Consider the following 19,997-nt stretch of genomic DNA (forward strand, 5'->3'; position numbering starts at 1 on the left):
ACAGAGTGGGGATCCACTGGAGAGGTGTGGCGCGGCCTCTGGAGTCTGTCTGGATTCAAATCCAGGCTCTGCCCCTTTGATAACGTTACTTAACCTCTCTGAACCTCTTCCCTGGGCATATCCCATGGGCTTGGTTCAATCAGCTCTGGGGGGCAGCAGGAAAACCAGGCTCCTGGAGTTGAAAGGACGAGAACCAGATGGCATTTCAATACTAGACGCATCAAGAAAATGCTGGCGCACAGAGACGCTTCCCACAGACACTGGGTCAGCTGGAATTGGGGGTAAAGGGGTTCTGGGGGACTACACCCACAGACAGGCGTCCTGTGGCCAGAGTCTCTGACCAGGCCCAGCAGCCAGAAGCCTCCTGGGACAGCAGGAGCCACGCTGGCCCAGCTCTCATGCCCTGGCAGGGCCGAGACAAAGCAGACACAGTCCGAGGCTTTCAGCTGCTGTGGTTGAGGTGAGGGGGTCTCAGTTCAGAATGTGGGGCTTCACTGTCTGGTGCCAGATCTTGCTGGGGTTATGACTCCTTGATGCTGTGCCCCAAACGTAGCCAAGTGGCTGCCACCCAGCGAGGCCATCCTAACGCCCCTGGGCAGGCCTAACGCCAGACCCATCCCAACACCAGCTGGCCGCACCCAGCCCTGGGCTGAGCCAACTAAGAGGTCGCCCACACCTCTCTCCATCTCTGCTGGCTTCGTTACTTTGTACACTTCGCTTCGGGTTCTTCGGAGGGAAATGTTTTGGGAAGTGCTAATGTCCGTCAGTGAGCCAAGGGAATTCATTTGGCCTGGGCCTGGAGGACCCAGGAAGATGTGTTCTGCTAAAACAGGGGTCGACGGACTTCCTGTGAAGGGCCAGAGAGCCAATATTTTAGGCTTTGTGGGCCACGTGGTCTCTGTCGAGACTGCTTACCTCTGCTGTTACAATCTGTAGAGAAATGAACGAGCTGTGTGCCAATAAAACTTTACTTACAAAACCACATGGTTGGGGTTTCCCTGGTGACGCAGTGGTTAAGAATCCGCCTGCCAATGCAGGGGACGCAGGTTCGAGCCCTGGTCTGGGAAGATCCCACGTGCCGCGGAGCAACTAAGCCCGTGCACCACAACTACTGGGCCTGCGTGCCACAACTACTGAAGCCCATGCACCCGTGCTCCGCAACAAGAGAAGCTGCCGCACTGAGAGGCCCGCGCACCCCAATGAAGAGTAGCCCCCGCTCGCCGCAACTAGAGAAAGCCTGCACGCAGCAACAGAGACCCAATGCAGCCAAAAATAAATTAATTAATTAAATAAATTAAAAAAAACCACATGGTGAGCTGGGCTTGGCCTGTGGGCAGTGGTTTGCCAGACCCAAGGCTGGGAGATGAGGTTGTCAGAGAAGGGGAGCTGCTCCAAATCCCCAGGGGAGAGAAGTGGAGGCTGTTGGCCCATGTGGACCAAATGCTCCCGAGGCCTTTGCTGCTTGGTTGGTTTTTTCAACAGTCATCTTGAAGGGTCCGATGCCCTTCTGGGCCTTTCGGGTTTGGGCATTTGGGCAGGCCACGGAGGGCAGACAGGAAAAGATCCCTCAGCCTCTGGAAACCGAGCCCCCACTCCTAAATGTGGAACAAGCTGAACTCATGCCCACCCCCTTCCCCCCGCAATAAGCAGGCCTTCCCTCTTTCCAAAGGAAAATGGGAAGCGGACCAGAAACGAGCCTGTCTTTTAAAAAAAAAGCCTTTTTAAAACATGATTTATTTCCCAGTCCCCTGGATCCGCAGAATTAATCCAGTTCCATGGCTCCCACCCCAAATTTCCCCCCTTTGGAGTGCCTTCTCTCCAGCCCAGGGCGGGAAGGACCCCCCTCTGCCTCATTGCGATGAACAGAGGAGTGGCCCCCTGGCTTACAAACCCTGGCCCCTCGGCCAGGAGGCAGACATGGCTGCTGGCTCAGGACTGGGAAAATGGTGAGAAGGAGAGACAGGGCAAAGGAGCAAAAGACAGGCGCAGCCAAATGAGCAGCTGTGAGTGACACAAACCAACTGCTTCCTGCCCTCCCTGCGGTCTCGACCCCCCTCTCTGGTGACAGAACCAAGGGCCCTACAGAGCAGAGTCACGGGGCCTGGTGGACAGCAAGGGGCGTGAGACTGGGAATCTGCACAACTGGTTTTGCTGAGAACTGGCTGTGTGACCTTGGGCAAATGGCTTGACTTCTCTGGGCCACATCTGTAAAATCAAGCATTTTGGGCCCACTGATCTCCAAGATACTTGTTTCATGTTCTAGACTCTTCCAGTAGTAACCTGCTAGTCTCCATAATGCAAGTACACCACAGTAGAAACAAATCTTTCCAGAGAAACAGACCACCTTTCCAGGGAAAACCACTTGAACACACGCTCAATATAGGAGACTCAAGTGAAGAAGTGCCACAGTTCGCTCGGGAGGCACATGAGACAGAGGAACTGGAGCAAGAATTTTTTAAAAATCTTGGTTCTTGCCCTTGCCCTCTCGCTTAGCTCACTGATTCTGGGGCATTTAGCAAATCTCTGAGCCCCTTTTCCTTCTGTGAAATGGGGATAAAAATATCTACCATGTCTTTTTCGTTGTAGGTCTGCTTTAAGAGTGAAATGGGGCTTCCCTGGTGGCGCAGCGGTTGGGAGTCCACCTGCCGATGCAGGGGACACGGGTTCGTGCCCCGGTCCAGGAAGATCCCACATGCTGCAGAGTGGCTGGGCCCGTGAGCCATGGCCGCTGAGCCTGCGCGTCCAGAGCCTGTGCTCCGCAATGGGAGAAAAAAAAGAGTGAAATGGCCTAGTGCCTGTGAAAGGTTTTGGAGGGATAGGAATTAGGCCCCTGGAACACAGAAGGGGAGTGGGTGACAGGGACAAAGCTGATGACTAAAGCAGTGTGTGCCTGGGAGACGGAAGGCATGGAGACAGGGTCCCTCCCATGGCCATCCCACAGGACTCATGTTCCTGCCACAGCCACTCCTCCTGGCCTGCTGGACCAGCAAGAATCCAGGCCCAGAGAAAACCAGGTGCCTGCAAGTCCTGATGACACTTAGGTGCTGAACCTGACTCTTGTCAAGTCCAGGTGATTATGAGAAATCAAAGAACAATATTACAGGGGCCCCTGACTTTAAGGACATTCCCCCCAAACACAAATACACCCGAGGACTACGTTACAAACAACTGGATAGACTTAAGTTAGGAGAGGGACTCCTACTGCTCTGTAATGTTTCTTTTAATGTTGAGTAACTCCAGAGCAGGGAGAATTGGGTTCAATTTACCCAAATGTAGTCTCAAACCATGCTTCCAGAAATTCTTCCCTGGTGTAAAGCAAGTTCCACCCATCCAAACTAATAAATCCAGAGTGGGCTGAAAGCCCAGGTGGGAGAGACAGGAGGACAGCCAACAGCATAAACTCTTCGTAGAATGAAAGCAAACCAAGGGCTCAGTGGGACCAGGGCAGGGTCACCCGCCTTATCGGCTTACACAGCCCCGGCCCTGAGCTCCTGGGAGGGGAGGAGGAGCAGGGCCCCTGCCGGGAATGAATACCCCCCTGTTGTCTCTGTGTCCTTCCATTCTTCAATACCTCAGCGCACTTGAACACTCAAGACCTCTCTCTCTTTGGGAATTCTATTGTTCTTACCTCACTGCAGCCTTGAACTGGTTTCTAAATATCTGTTGTATTCTAGTCTTTTCTCTCCTTTTGTACAACTGAACCTTACATAGGGCTAGATTTCTTAAATTTCCTAGACTCCATATGTTTCTTTTCCTTTTTGACTAGGCCACCAGGGAACTCAGCCACCGCTTTCAGGTCATCAACTAATTAGGGCTTGACAGCTGCTAGCCCTGTTATTTTATTTAACAGTAGAAGGAGAAGGAGCTACTTTTTCACGAGAGCACATCCCTTGTGGCAGGCACTGTGCTGTCATAGGCATGAAGTAGCTCAAATCTTTACCAGAGCCCTCGAGGGCTAACAGTGCTTCACAAAGAAGTAGCAGCTTGACCTACATGATATATAGGGCCTGAAATAGGTCATCAAGCTCAGAGCAGCAGAGACAGTGGCACAACAGTGAAAGTGATACAAATGGCATCCGGAAAAAGCATGGCATGAAATAAGATGGTCAAGACAGAGAACAAGCAATAACTCAAACACGACTTCCAGTCCACAGTCACACGGGTGGAAGCTGGGGAGTGTCCTGCTGTAAGGTGTGTGAGCTGCTACCCACAGGGGCAGCTCTCTGCAGCCTGCTCCAGGGTGAGCAGCAGCCTCCAGCTCATCAATACCTACAGCATGAAAAACTCATGCCCTTGGGCTGGGGAGGTGAGGGGTCAATGCTGCTACACCAGCAGCCCAGACCCCTGGCCCTGCCTTCTACGCTCACAGCCTCCAAGGCAGGGGTGGCCTCAGGCGGTGTGATCTGCTCAGGCGCACAGGGATACATACTTAGCAGGGCCCTGCTCTTGGCTTAACACCCTCTGTTCCCAATTTGAAATCTTTAATAATTTATGAACAAGAGGTCGCCTAAATCATGTAGCTGTTCCTGCCCAGGGCCTGAGGGTTCTGAGCTAAATAAAGGCTGGAAGGAGCATGTGGGGACTTAGGACCAGAGAGAAGTTTGCCTAAGATCACACAGCAAGTTAGTGGTAGGGCTGAGGCTAGAACAAGCATACCAGTTCCCACTTTCTTTCTTTTTTTTTTTTTCTCTTGCGGTACGCGGGCCTCTCACTGCCGTGGCCTCTCCCATTGCGGAGTGCAGGCTCTGGATGCGCAGGCCCAGCGGCCACGGCTCACGGGCCCAGCCACTCCGCCGCACGCGGGATCCTCCCAGACCGGGGCACGAACCCGCGTCCCCTGCATCGGCAGGCGGACTCCCAACCACTGCGCCACCAGGGAAGCCCCCCCCCAACTTTCTTTTAATTAGTTAATTATTTATTTATTTTTGGCTGCGTTGGGTCTTCGTTGCTGCGCGTGGGCTTTCTCTAGTTGCAGTGCGCGGGCTTTCTCGAGTTGCGGCGAGCGGGGGCTACTCTTTGTTGCGGTGCGCAGGCTTCTCATTGTGGTGACTTCTCTTGTTGCGGAGCACGGGCTCTAGGCGCCGGGCTTCAGTAGTTGTGGCTCACGGGCTCTAGTTGTGGCTCACGGGCTCTAGAGAGCAGGTTCAGTAGTTGTGGCGCACAGGCTTAGCCGCTCCACGGCATGTGGGATCTTCCCGGACCAGGGCTCAAATCCATGTCCCCTGCATTGGCAGGCGGATTCTTAACCACTGCGCCACCAGGGAAGCCGCCAGTTCCCACTTTCTTAACGTGCATTCTAGGTACTGGGTTAAACATTTGACTAAACGTTTAATCCTTATAAGAATCTGTATTTTACAGATGCAGAAAGTAAGCCTCAGGAAAGTTAAGCTTTTTCCCAAGGCCCCACAGCAAGGGAGTGATGGGTCAGACTTGAGCCCAGGCAAGCAGGTTGGGAACGGGGAACAAAGGGGCCTAAAAACAGGGGACCTCATTCTCTGGATCCTCCCCAGCCACTGGCCAAGGGAGGCTCAATTATTTCTGTTGGGCTTCCCTTTGTAAATTCAGCCATACTCCTTTCATTTTACTCTCAGTAGGAAGGGGCCTGCCTCCTTCTCCAGGAGCTGCCTTTCCCAGAATCCAGAGTCCATGTCGGGGCAGCCCAACCCGGGGCGGGAATGCACCGCTGACCCTCTGACCGCTGAGCCATGCAGTCAGAGCACAGTCGTCTCCCGGCACAGGTGGGGAATGGGGTGCGTGAGGGCTGGAGCCACTCCACAGCCCCTTAGGGACTAAGTCCAAGGACACCCACCTAGGCCAAGGCGGGCCAGCAGAGACAGCCCAGCCCAAGTGGGTGTGGGCAGAGGCCCAGGCTGCCCCCGGGAGCACCGCAGCTGCCCAGGGGGGCTGCCCTGGCAGGCAGGTCTGCCTCCTTCTCCCACCCTGCTCAAAAACCCTCAGCTTCTGGTTAAACACAGGTGCTGTGGGCGGACAGAGGGGCACTGTGTGCGGGAGGCCAGCAGGGCTCTGAGCCTCTGCTCCCACAGCTGCTGCCTGACCCCATAGTAGCCCCTGGGGTGGCGGCCTCCCCCTCCACTCTCGGGCTCTCACCTCTCCCCATGCCGGGGTGCTGGTGTGCACAGAAGAGACAAACTCAACACTGTTCAGAGTTCCCGGATCCCAGCCACCCCCCTCCCTGGGGTGGCTGCCTTGGTGGTCCTCCCCCACTTACTGGGGTATCCCCCCTCCCATTCCCCCACCCACCAGCTCCCCCCGCCAAAGCCCATGAGGAGGAGGCAGCGGCAGCAGCAGAAACAGAGGCCAGTGGTGCAGGATGGAGTAAGCAGCCGCTGTGTCTCCAGCCCCCAGCCCGCCAGTCCACCCCCTCCCCTGGCTCACCCTCCACAAGAGCCCTGAGAGTCAACAGCAGTGGACCCAGGCCTGACAACCTCACCCCAGGGCCACAAAAAAAGCAATGTTTTATTTTCCCCAGACTGGACTTTCACTAACAGATTATAAATAATCAACCGCCAATTATCTAACGAGCATCTACCACATGCCCAGCTGGAGGCTCCCGGCGACGACAAACTGACTCTCCAGCCTCAGGGACGGGGCACAGGTATTTACAATCAAAGACACTCTCCCAGGCACTCCTGACTGCTCCGGGGGTCATGTAGGTTTGGGGGAGGCTGCGTGGCTCCCTCACCCACCTGCCTGGTGCCACCAGGGCTGCCACTCAAGTGTATCCTCATCGCCCCAGGCTGCCCAGACCCTACCGGAAAGCTGGAGCCAAACATAGCAGGCAGGGCCCCGGGTGCGGGCTCGTGGGGGCAAGGGGGGACGCAGCAGGGCTGAGACCTGGAGGCCTCGCATCTGTAACTGGACCCCACCTTTGGAGCAGGGATCACAATACTTCAGCTGACATCTGGCTGGACACTGCCAGAGGAGGATGGGGGTGGGGATGAGGGGGGCAGGGGCCAGGGGCAGAGTTCACCTGTGAACTGAGGTTGAGGGTGATGCCCTTTTCAAGGTTTGCAGGCCGCCCTTATCTTGCCCTGGGCAGGGTCTCTGTATTGTTCAACGGGTCTCTGTGTCAACGGGCTCCAGAACGTCTGGATGGTGTTGTAGTCCTAGCAAGTGTCTGGAACGTAGTAGGCGCTAATCAAAATTTGTTATGAGTCTCTCCAGTCAGATCTGAAGTTCCTTCAGGGTCTCAACTCTGTCAGCATCCTCACGGCACACCGAACACAGTAGGTGGTACCCAGAAAGTCCATGGTGGCTGTTGGAAGGATACACACTCAATGCCCTGAGTCCCAAGGGTTTCACGGGGAAACTGAGGTCCAGCTGATACCACTGCTCCAGGGCCTTCTTGCCCCCCAGGGCCCTGCACTTCCTCTAGTCTAGGTTTTGGCTGGGGTGGCCTGAGGTACATACGGGCATCCTCAGGCCAGGAAAGGCCCTGAGCCTAGCTGGTGCTGTGCAGAGTAACTCATAGGCAGGCCCCCAGGCCCGGCAGAACATCCCTGGAAGGCTGCGGGCTTCCAGCATCTGTGGTAAAGCCCTTCAAAGAGATTTAAAAAAATTTTTCTACATAAGCAATATGGTCTATGGCAAGATGGATGCTGCAGGAAATGGGAGTCTGAGCAAAAACAACTGGCTTATCTATGATGTCTGGTGGGAGCAGGGCTCAGCAGGGCTCGGGGCAGCCTCCCAGGGTGTGTGGCTGGAGCCTGGGGCCTCTCCTCACCCCCATCCTTCTCCTGCTCTGCGTACATTTGGACCAATCCCCTGAGCTCTCGGATGCCACGTAAACAGAGCAGTGTGAGTGTGTGTGTGTGTGCGTGCACGCTCACACACACACACACACACACACACACATATCACTGCTTGGGAAATCCCCACATCTGGCTCTCACGTGACTGAGCTATGCCCAGGAGGCCGCAGCTGGGAGGGCCTGGAGGACAGGAGAGGGTCAGGAGTGTGCGAGCTCTCTGGGGAGCACGAAGTTAACCCTTTGGCACCACAGCTCAGGGACTCTGGCTAATACTGAGCTTCCGCCCCAGGGAGAAGCCCGGAAGGAGACCGGTGCTCAGAGGGCTCTGTCCTGGCTCGCTGCACAAGTGCAAGAAGCTGGGGCCATTTTTCTGGGTCCCCCGGTCTTTACCTGTGCCTTGAAAGGGCTGCTCTCTCTGTCCTGTCAATCCCGGTGAATCATCAACTACGAGGGAGACCCACTGGATGAAGATTTCCCCGATGGAGACCCGTCTGTTGTCAGATACTTAACACTTCCGAGTGCCAAGCACCTGGCTGGCTGGGCCACGGCCCTGCAGCTGTATGGAATCAGGATTCACACCCTCCTGTCACAGGCAGGGCACATGTCCCCTAGGAGACCAGTGGAAGTCAGAGTCCTCCTAACAATAAGGAACAGGTCAGAGGCGACCTTTGGGGCAAGTTCTCTCCAACCCAGGCACATGTATTAATTTTATAATTAGAACTTTTTAAGCTTCAACAACTTTAGTGAACGAGTGACCAACTACAGTGGTATCTCTGCAGAGATACTGCCCAGCAGGTACCGGGGGGATGTGGAGGATGTGCCCCAGCCCGGTTTAGAGGATGTGAGACGCTTGCACAGCCAACGCTAAGACTGACCAGATGCCTCTGCAAGCCGCTCTCCCTCTTCTCCGGGCCGCCTCATTTAAAACCTCAGGGAACCGGGGGTAGAAGGTCTCACTCAGCACCCCACCCACAGGCATATCTATGCCTCCCCTGGGGAGGCTCCCTCACATCCCACCCGCTGCGCCTCCGCCATGATAGCACTTGGACATCACATCATAACTGCTGTTTACTTTCCCACCTCCCTGACCCAACTGAGAGTCCTGAGGACACGGACCTCACTGTATCCACCTTGGTATCCCTAGGCTTGGACCACAGGGCCTGGCACAGAGGAGGTACTCAGATGTTCACTGAACAAATCTACACGACAGCCACAGCCAGTGCCAGTGAGCCAGCTCTAGGTCTGGCAGGAGCCACCTAATCCTAGCAGGGTCTGGTACCAGCATCCATTCGGAAACTTGCTTCTTATCAGTTTGGCCATACCCTCACCCCTGGGAGAGCAGCCACTAGTGTCAACTGAGCCCCGGGCTTAGAGCAGAGAGAGAAACCGAGGTCACTGAGGAAGATGGGGAAAGGGGCCTCGTACTCAGAACCCTGTGACCAAACGCAAATGAGGAACTGACAGAGGGCTCTCAGAGCCACTAGGCTCCAGGGAGGGACAGTATACGGCCAAGAGGTGACAGACCAGGAGAAACTGCCCCACCCAGACAGATCTGGGACAAGAGATGTTAATATCTGCCATGTTTGCAAGGTTTCCCTGGGAGGGGGGGCTATTGCCAACCAAGATAGTCCTAATTTGGCCTCTTATCACTAGCCTGTCATCACAGCTTTGCAAGGACCTCACCTTCCTTCCGGGAACAGTTAGGTACCCAGCTCTGACCCTGACCCAACACTCAGGGAGCCTAAGGTGGTCCAGGGCCCAGGGGGAGACCCTGGCTAACAGGAAAGGCAGCTCCCAGAAACCTGCAGGGGGCCTTTTCCTACAACACAGCATCCACTGGCCAGATGCAAAGTTGGGAGGAAGCATCTCGAAGAGGTGGTGGCTCTTCCTTCTGAGCACAGGGAAGTGAAGGGACTTTCTAACACGGCCCAATTTTCTTGGTACAAGAATCCAGTTCTGGGGGCTTCCCTGGTGACGCAGTGGTTGAGGGTCCGCCTGCCGATGCGGGGGACGCGGGTTCGTGCCCCGGTCCGGAGGATCCCTCATGCCACGGAGCGGCTGGGCCCGTGGGCCATGGCCACTGGGCCTGCGCGTCCAGAGCAGGAGGGGCCCGCGTACCGCAAAAAAAAAAAAAAAAAAAAAGAATCCAGTTCTAACATTAAGAAAATCCATCTTCATACCAGCTGCTTGGGTCACATGTGGCAATGACAAGATCCCGAGGGTAAAGCAGAAAGAGTTGGGGAAAAACACTTTTTCCCCCGCAAACTTCTAAGTTTCACTGAAACTTTGGAAAATTTTTCTTTGCCCTCACATTTCAAAACTGACCAATTATAAAAATGTCACAAGCCAACTGAGTTACACACGCCACATTTCTATTTCTAAACAAAGTAACTTTAGATCAGAAAAAGGTGCTAACACAATAAATAATGCACATTTCCCCCAAATCTTTGTTTTCCATTGGCTTTGTTGTTACTGGAAATGTTGCCTCGTTTGTCGCATGTTTATAAGCCAAAAAGCCCAAGTGGGGAACAAGCTGTTTTCTGGCTGAGGGCCGTGGTGGGAAGCATTTCTTTGCTGGACCACAATGTGGGTGTCTCCTCCTCTGAAGAGGAAAACCTTGTGGAAATAAAAGGCAGACGGGGGTCTCGTCACAGCCTCCTGATGAGGGCAGAAGGGAAGCTAGTGGCTGGGCAGGCCCAGTGGAGAGCCATTCTCCAAGGCCCCGAATGCCGGGCCAGTGTTCTCTGTCCTCTAACTGCGCTCCCCTTCCCGTACTGGTTCTGCCCCCCACCCCCACCTTGGGACACAACTAAATGCACCCTCCAGGAGCAGCCCCATCCTGGGGGTCCGATCCTGCTGCCTCCTCACTGCCTGACTACCCCGAACACTGCCATCAACCCACGTGGACGACCCACCCCAAATTCAACCCCGCCTCTATCTCAGGATCCCTGGGGAGCCCACCAAAACTGCCTGGTGTTCCCGGCCGCCACCCGCAGAGATGCTCATTCAGGAGGTCTGGGCAGGGCCTGCGAACCTGCACTTCAACAAGCAGGCTCAGGACTCTCAGCATACCTCCGGGCCTTTGCCCATGCTGTCCCCTTCCAGCCCATCTTCTCATTACCCCAGCAGGAGAGGTCGGGTGATAGGAATGAGGGAGCAGAAAGAAGCTAAGCAAGCAGGGCAGAGGGATCAAGGCCACACACCAGCTAGCTGCCTCCTTCCCGGGAGTGAGATACGGGATTCCAGGACTCGGGGAGCCCTCACCTCCCTCGCCCCTGCTTTGTGTGTGCAAGCCAGTAAGTCAGTGGCAGGGGAGTCGTGGCACAGACACACACTTTCTCCATCACACTGCTGCCACATTGGCTGGCTGTGGAACAGACGAATCAATCAGCCTCCTTTCACTTCCAATTAGTTGGCTTTGAACTCCAGGGTGACATCAGGCTGAGGACCCAGAGCCACGAAAACAAAAATTATTTAAAAACACCAACCCGGGTGAGATGTGCCAGAACACGATGCCTTCACAAGACACGTTCACTTTTGGCCGTTGGAGGGTGCCAGTCATGTCTTGGCCGTGTTCTCTAAGCAGCCTGGGCCTTTCTCCCTGAGGATGGATGGCTCGGGCAGAAAAGAAAGCTTTGCAAAAGTCTTGCTGGGACTTCCCTGGTGGCGCAGTGGTTAAGAATCCGCCTGCCAAGGCAGGGGACATGGGTTCGAGCCCTGGTCTGGGAAGATCCCACGTGCCGCGGAGCAACTAAGCCCGTGTGCCACAACTACTGAGCCTGCGCTCTTGAGCCCTTGCGTGGCAACTACTGAGCCTGCAAGCCACAACTACTGAGCCCACGTGCCGCAGCCACTGAAGACCACGCGTCTAGAGCCCATGATCCACAACAAGAGAAGCCACAGCAATGAGAAGCCCACGCACCACAACGAAGAGTAGCCCCTGCTCACCTCAACTAGAGACAGCCCGCGCAGCAACAAAGACCCAACGCAGCCAAAAATAAAGTAAAATAAATGTATAAAAAAAAAAAAAAGGAAAAGTCTTGCTGATACACTCTCCCAGGTTTCCTTTCCAGACACATCTCCTGCCCTCCCCTTCTCTAGCCCTTCACTTCTGCCAGGCTAGACATCTCTTCTTCCCTCAAACTTCTCAATCACATCTCAGACTCCAAGTCCTTGCTCAGCCCCGGCCCTTCTACCAGGGGCGTCCGCCCACCCCTCTGCTCATTGCAACCCCTTCCATCCTCCAGGATGCATCTCCAGCCCCTCCCATCTTGGCTAGTACCCCACCCCCCACCCCCAGCCCCTTCTATTTGACTCCCGCTGCTTGTGGATCACAACGCATCCTGCCCTGCATTCATCAATGAATCACTGAGAGCATCCTGCTTTCTCAATTGAGCTGTGACCTCTGTGGGGCCAGAGACCGGAGACCAGCAATCGCTTAGAGAAATGAAAGCCTCCGGGAGAGGCGTGAAGGCTGCTGCCGTCTGCTTTGTCTCTGCCCTTCTCCCTCTGTGGCTGGTGAGCAGGGCAGGCTGGGGGTCAAGAGAGAGCCTGGCCCTGCTCTCTGTCCTACTGGGGCATTCATCCTGTGGGAAGACGAGGGACCAGAGGCTTTACAGACCTGCTCGCTCTGCTTCACCATGGCCCTCCTCACACCTCCGCCTCATTCCAGGGTTTGGTGGGAATGTGATGAGCAGGAAGCCAGGTTCTGCCCAACCCCTCACCTTGGGCAGGTGGCAGGCCCTCTCTTAGTTACTTCCTCTATAAAACGAGGAGGGTAGACTAACTTTTTATAGTAGCCAGAACCTATGGGCAGGTTTTGCTTTAAAACAAATACACCTTATTAAAGACCAAATTCAGACAAAGAGAGATTAAGGGGATATTAGTCACACCCTGTAAAGGGACCCTTTACCCAATTAAGAATCCCTGGTGACCAATGGGTTCCTTCTAGAAACCGCAGTGGGGGGCTCTCTTGGGGAAGTCCCTCTCTCAGTCTGTGGAACCTCCTGCTAGAGGTCTCCAGGGCCCAGTCCTGTTCACCTGTGGATCCCTTGGGTCTTAGCTTAGGAGGGAACAGACTTCAGTGGAAAGAGGTTTGGATCAGAAGGACCAGATTCGAATCCTGCATCTACCTGGCTAGGTGACCTTGGGCAGGTTCCTGAACCTACCTCTCCTGGTCTTTAAAAGGGGGACAAGACCAGCTGCCCAGGTTATTGGGAGGCTGACTGGCAACTATGAGATGGTGCACACTCTGCCTTCCCCCTCTGATTGAGAGGAGTCTCTCCTGCAGGAGGGCAAATGCCAAAGCCAGTGGTCCCTTCTGCTGGGGGACCTCCACGGTGGACCTCTGCTAGATATCCATGGTGCTGCCTCCTACTCATAATAGAAGAGGCTTAACCCTTAGTGTTTCCTGCACCAGACACTTCACACATATTAACACATATTCAAGCCTCAAGCAACCTGGTGAAGTGCTATCGTTATACCCATTCCACAGATGAGGAAACTGAGGCACAGGGAAGTTAGGACTTGTCCAAGACCACACAGCTGGCACAGCTGGGACACAAAACCAGGCATTCTGGCTCCAGAGCCTGTGTTCTTAACTCTACAGAATGTTCTGAGTCTAGGTTCTGTCTCCTCTGGGGCCAGGCCCTGGGCTCAAAGAATGAAAATAATGCTTCAAGCATGTCTTTTTACTCTCAAATCCAAGGTAGGACCAACTTCTCCCTGCCTTTCTGAACCTATCAATACTTAAAATAACAACAACGGCAGCTGCTATCATTGGGAGCTGCTATGCGCTGGGCCCCCTGCTAATTCAATCCTTACCTTTAATAGAGGCAGGCACTATTTTTACCCCTGTTTTCCATATGGGGGCATGAAGGTCAGAGGTTAAGCAGCTGCCAGTCATAGAGCAAACACATGGCAGAGCAGGAGTTCAAACCCTGTCTGATGCCAAAACCTAAACTCTGAACTCCAAGCAGCACGCTTCTCCGCAGTGAAACTACAGCAACGCTGATCTCATTAACTCCATCCGATGACGCGGACTGTATGGTACTAAAATGGAAGCAGGCAGAGCTCACCAAGTTTCCAAGGAAAAGTATAAAGTAAACCGGATTTCACGAGAAACATCAACACTAGCCCAAAAGAACAAACTTGCAACACTCTTGAGCAACCTCATTTGCATATAAATGAGCTGCAGCTCATCACAGGACTCCTGGGTGGGATGGGGCCTCAGACACAATCCCAGGGCCAGGATGATCTCACAGGATCCGTGGCCACCTGCGCCCCCTCGTGGTGCAAGTCAGAACTCCCCAGCCACCAGCGCCGGAGCCAGGCAGCTTCCCAGAACTCTGGGCGCCCCAGCCCATCTTTTCAGGTTTGAAGAGAAGCCCCTGCTCTGGGGGGGCCTGCTCCAGCCCACCTCTGAGCTCCCGCAGCAGTGCTCACCGGGGAGGGGGGGGCGGCCAATCACAGCTAACAGCAACAGGCTCTTGCTACTGCCAGGCCCGGCACAAAGCCCTCTAACTACATCACATCCTTGAATCATCTGCACCTTCCTGCAGGTGGCTGCTACTCCATTTTCATGGGTGTGTCCATCACTTTTATGCGTCACCCTGGCTAGGCTACAATCCCCAGTTATTCAACCACACACTAATCCAGGAATTGCTGGGGAGGTATTCTGCAGGTGGGATCAGGTTCATAATTAGTTGACTTTCAGTGAAATTATACTTGATACTCCGAGGGCTCCTGGGTCCATCAGCTGAAACGCTTTAAAGGCAGAGCTGAGGCTTCCCTGCAGGAGGAATTTCACCTGTGGATGGCAACCCCAGTCGGCTCTTGGGTTTCAGACTTGCCTCACCTGCCCCCAATCACATCAGCCAGTTCCTTGCCAGAAATTTGATAGCTCCTGCTGGTTCTGTTTCTCTAGTTGAACCTGACTGATACAACAGAACAAGTGAGGTCGCAGAGCTCAGGTGATCTGCCCAAGGTCGTGCGGCTGAGAATGGGAGCCCAGGCAACCTGACATAAACTGCCCCCCACGGCCCACACCCGATCATGGAAATCCATCTCGTCCCTCCATTGCTGCCAGAGTCCTCATCCTCTCATCACCTGTCTCCTCCCCTTAACCATCTCCACTCACCGGTCAGAAAAATCCTTCTGGGATCTAAGTCAGATTATGTCCCCCTTTCCTCAGAACCCCGTAGGGGCTCTTCATCTCACAGTGAAAGCCAAAACCCTTAAAATGGCTGGCAAGGCCCTACACGGTCTTTGCTGCTGCCGCATCCCCACTACATGGCTGCTCTCCCCTCCTAACACCTCGACCTCCCCTACGTTCCACCCAGCCACAGACCTCCCACCACTGGGCCCTTGTACTGGCTGTGCCCTTGGTCTGGACTGCTCTTCCTCAGGTAACCATGCCACTTCCTTGCTTCCCTGTCCAACAGTACATTCTTGTCTGCACAGTTCATCACCCAGAGCGGACTGCAAACCCCTCGAGGGCAGAAAGGCACATTCCTATAACCTCAACGCTTTACAGGTACCGGCATACAGCTAGTGCTCAATAAGGTCAGCTGCAGTATCTGTTCTCCAAACAAGCTGCACTTGGTCCTGCTCCCCCATCTTTGTGCAAATGCTGTCTCTTGATTAGCAAAGCCCCTGCTCTCCACCCCTAATCAGAAAAACTCCTCCTTTTCCTGGATAATGTTCCTGACTAGAGGCTGCAGCGACCTCTCTTTCCTGACCTGCAGCGTCATTCATGTACCCACGCCTTCTTCCGTCCACCCTCCTATTCAACAAGCACCAGGGGACCCTGCTACTGGTGCGAGCCCTGCCGCAAGGTCTCTGCCTTCAAGGTGGTGGGACACAGATAATGAACAAGAAAACCCACAAGATAGAGCGCGGTTAGTGATGTGCAAGAAGCAGGGAGACCTGAAGGGGCAGCTGGAGAGTGGGGGCAGGGACAGCTTCTCTGAGGTGACAAGCAGAAATCTTAAGGAGCTAGCCATATGGAAGAATGGGGAACAGTATTCAGGCAGAGGGAACAGCAAATGCAAAGACTGTGGAGAGAACGAACCCGAAGTGTTTAAGGAATGGAAGGTGATGGGAGCAGCTGAGCAGAGGGCTGGGGTGGGAAGGGGGGATGGGGATGAGGGCAGAGCCTGGGGCAGGGTGGCAGGCAGGGCCAAAGCACACACGGCTCTGCAAGCCCGGGATAAGGAGTTTTTCTGGGTGGGATGGGAAATCTTGGAATTTAGGCAGAAAAGCACTTTATTTGATCCATGTGTGGAAGAGCTCACTCTAGCTGCGGTGTGGAGGGGCTGGGGTGGGAGCAGACAGGCTGAGGAGGAAGCTGGGGTCCTCCTGAGAGACGGAAGGGAGCTTCCAACAGGTGTGACGGTGGAGGTGGGAGAAGGGGATGGATCTGGAGGTCAGGTGGGCAAGTGAGAGGAAGGGAGAAGTCAGGGATGACCTCTCCGATGCTGGGCTTGAGCAACAGGGTGGATGGAGCGAGAAGGAAGATGCGGGAAGGAGCAGGTTCTGTGGAGCGAAGGAGCAGAAATAAATTTGAGGCTACACTGTCTTCGGGGTCTCAAGGTCGCCAGTCCTGCCTCCTCTGTGAGGCTGTCAGCCGCCTGAGAACTTTCTTCCTGTTGACTCCACCCTCCCCAGGCCTGCCTTGTAGTCCTGGCTCTGTGCTCAATAGGAGATCCCTCCAGGAGATCTTCCAAGGATGGGCTGGGGCTTCGAGGACTAAAATGTGACAAGAAATGACGAGGGAACAAGCATTCATGTTCTCCATGCAAACATCCCTGACTGGAGCGACCTTGGGAAGCTTCACGCGCTTCATCACAGAGCAGAGTGAAGCCCAAAGTGTGAACTCAAACCCTCACTTTGCCACAGACTCCAGGCAGCCACCCTCGGAGACACAGCTTCTCATTTGTGAAATGCGAATCCTACCAGCCACCATGCAACATGGCTCTGGGCAGCAAATAAAGAAATATATGTAAAGTTGCCAGCACATAGTAGATGCTCACTAAATAATAACAGTAGCTAGCACTTTGGGAGAACTGTCCAGTTCTCACTGTAGGCAGTGGTCTAAGCACACTTACATATAGAAGTTTATGTAATTTCATCATAACCATATAAGGTGTGTATTGATCAGGGTTCTCCAGAGAAACAGAACAGAATATTGAGAAAGAGAGAGAGCAAGAGCGAGCGAGCGAGCGAGGGAGGGAGGGAGAGAGAGAGAGGAACTGGCTCACGTGATTGGGGGGGCTTGGTGAGCCCACAGCCTGACGGCGTAGACTCACAGGCTGGAGACGCAAGGAAGAGTTGCAGTTCAAGTCCAAAGGTGCTGGCAGAATTCCTTCTTGCTTGGGGGAGGTCAGTCTTTCTCTTAAGGTCTTCAACTGTTTGGATGAGGCCAACCCCCATTAGGGAGGGTAATCTGCTTTACTCAAAGTCCACTGATTTAAAAGTGAATCTCATTCAAAAACAAACGCCTTCACAGACACATCCAGAAAAATGCTTGACAAAATATCTGGGCACAGCCAAGTCGACACATAAAATTAACCTTACCAGATGGATAACAATATTATCCCCAACTGACAGAAGGGAGGACAGGGTCAGAGAGGGTAGGAAGTCTGCCCAAGGTCTGAAAAGCCAGACTCTGAGCTTCTGCAGTCTGGCTCCAGACCTGGCACTTTTAACCATGACACTAAGTGGCCATTATCGTAAGCAGCGTAAATTAAATTTTTCCATCCATCCCTTTCCTGGCTGGAGAGTGGAAGGCAGAGAAGCCGGGGACGCTTTCCCTGGGTGGGGCCCTGTCCTGCTTAGGAAGCAGCGCAGAACCTGAGCCTTAGAGATTGAGGGTAGAGCAGCTGGGAGGTTATGAGGCCCAGCCCTTGACTTTATAGTTGGAAACTGAGGCCTAGAGTAGAGAAGGGACTCACCCAGGGTCCCAGGGCTTCAGAAAGTAATGCTGATGACAATAAACTGACACTTCTACAGCAGTTATTGGGTCCTACGGACTTTTCCACATTAACTTATTGAATCTTCTACATGTGAGGTAGAGACCATCATTATCTGTGTTTTTTTAGGAAGAGAAAACCGAGGCAGAGAGGTTATGAAAATTGCCTGAGGTCACACAGAGCCAGAATCTGAGCCCAGGGCTTCCCTGGTGGCACAGTGGTTAAGAATCTGCCTGCCAATGCAGGGGACACGGGTTCGAGCCCTGGTCCGGGAAGATCCCACGTGCCACGGAGCACCTAAGCCCGTGTGCTATGACTACTGAGCCTGCGCTCTAGAGCCTGCGTGCCACAACTACTGAAACCCGCGTCCCTAGAGCCCATGCTCTGCTACAAGAGAAGCCACTGCAATGAGAAGCCCGCGTACCGCAACGAAGAGTAGCCCCCCTCGCTGCAACTAGAGGAAGTCCGCGTGCAGCAGCGAAGACCCAACACAGCCCAAAATAAATAAATTTATAAAAAAAGAATCTGAGCCCAGCCTCAACCAGCCACTACACCTCTGAGGCCCAGGGCGAGTTTCTTGGGGAGAGGGGTGTGACAGAACGCAATCCCATGTTTGCCCCTCCTTCCAGGTTCCCCCACCTATGACTCGGGCTGCAAGTGACAGCTGAGGAGATGCTGCAATTCCTCAAGTTCATGAGGCAGCCTCACCCCCTGTTCATGGAGGAAATGCTGTTCTGCACCAGCGGTGGACATACCTGAAGCACCCCTCCCCAGGTGACAGGCATGTGTGCACACGCAGTCTCATCCCACAGCTAGACACAAACACACACCAACCCACAACTGGATACATCCTAACACACTGGCACACACACACCCAAACAAGTAAACATACCCTCAAGAGCACACAACTATGAAGCCCCACATGAACACACACAACCCCCTGTACACACACGTTCCCCCCGTATGTAAGCCAGGACACATCTTTCCTCATCCCAGTGCATATAGAAGCAAGCACTTATACACACAAAACATACGGACCCACACTCAGAAACGCACCATGCAATCACAACTAGCCCAATTCACAGCCCATCCATCACACACAGGCACACACACCTCTTCTGATCCACAGTTCAAAGCACCTGGACACAAGTATCTCCCTACGACGTGAGCCATTAATGTAAGCCAGGTGTTCATACACACGTCCCACATCCCCAAGGCCAGAGCCCCAGATGGTTGCGCACCCCCATAACTCACCACCCCCATAAATACGGACAACACACAAGCCCACACAGATCGCTGCATTCCCTTCCCCGCCCCAACTCCCAGTACACACAGCCCTAAGTACAAGGGGCCACTCTCTCCCAATTAACTGCGCCCCGCCCACGTGCTGGCATTTGCCTAGTCCCTCCTCCCCCACCCAGAGAGAATCCTCCTCTGACCCCAGCCGACTGCGCCCTAAACACAACGTCCAGCGTCCAAGGACCTGCCCCGACTCTCCCCGTCTCCACCCGCTTCGCAAACTCGGAGTGAGCCCGGCACCTGCCGGGCCGATGCCAGGGCGGGTCGGTGCCCTCCCATCGGGTGTCTCTGAGGGCCACCACGCAGAGCCTCCACCCCGGCGCGGTGGAGAACGCGCTCAGAGTTGGGGAAGGAGGGGAAGGTCTGCGCTGCAGCCGTTAAAAACCCAGTCTCTGCAGCACGATTCCCCTCCCTTCCCCTCCGCCCCTTTTCGGTCCTGGATCTCACCTTCCCACGGCGAAAACCCAGCCTCTCGTTTCTATTAACCCTTCCATCGCTGCCGCACCGCGGGAAGGACCGAGGGAGAAACCACAGAGGTGCCCAGGAGTTGGCCCCGCAGGCCCAGGAGCAGGATCCGGCTGCACCCGTCGCGGGGGCTTAGGCCCTTCACAGGCATCCCCGCACTCCCCATGCACCCGCTCCCACCCCCACCGGGAGAGCCCGAGGGGCGCGGTGCGAGGAGGAGGCGCGAGTACCAGAGGTCTTAGGGGGCGTGGACTGAGGAGGGGGGCAACCACAGGGAGTACCCTGGCCCACAGGACCACAGGGCAGGCGGGCGAGGACAAGCCCCCAGAAAGTCCTCCTTAGGATCGGAGCGGCGCGTGCACGAAGCGGGAGGGGAGGCTGGAGGGAAGAACGCCCGGATGCTCCCTTACCTGATTTCCTCTTGGAACTGCCATAGTCCCTGAAAAAGAAGCAACAACAGACAGACATGGTTAGGGTCGTGCGGAGGCGCG

At 54.6% G+C, this 19,997-nt stretch overlaps 1 protein-coding gene across 12 annotated transcripts in view; it reads right to left on the reverse strand.

Moving 5' to 3' along the window:
* The window catches only part of SH3PXD2A (SH3 and PX domains 2A), a 241,562-nt gene that overhangs the window by 69,081 nt on the left and 152,484 nt on the right, over positions 1-19,997 (reverse strand). For 11 of the 12 annotated variants that reach the window (XR_003433908.1, XR_003433907.1, XR_003433905.1 and 8 more), the window contains one exon: positions 19,917-19,945. The exons of the other annotated variant lie outside the window; for it this stretch is intronic. Coding sequence is in view for 6 of the 11 variants with exons in the window: in XM_027112509.1 (XP_026968310.1) it covers positions 19,917-19,945 (29 nt within the window). In the remaining 5 variants the exon portion in view is untranslated. The remainder of the gene's footprint in view (positions 1-19,916; positions 19,946-19,997) is intronic. 12 annotated transcript variants of the gene reach the window in all.

The sequence above is a fragment of the Aethalodelphis obliquidens genome, unplaced genomic scaffold (genome assembly GCF_003676395.1).
Source record: "Aethalodelphis obliquidens isolate GAN/ISIS:26980383/991018 unplaced genomic scaffold, ASM367639v1 scaffold11, whole genome shotgun sequence".
Classification (NCBI taxonomy): domain Eukaryota; kingdom Metazoa; phylum Chordata; class Mammalia; order Artiodactyla; family Delphinidae; genus Aethalodelphis; species Aethalodelphis obliquidens.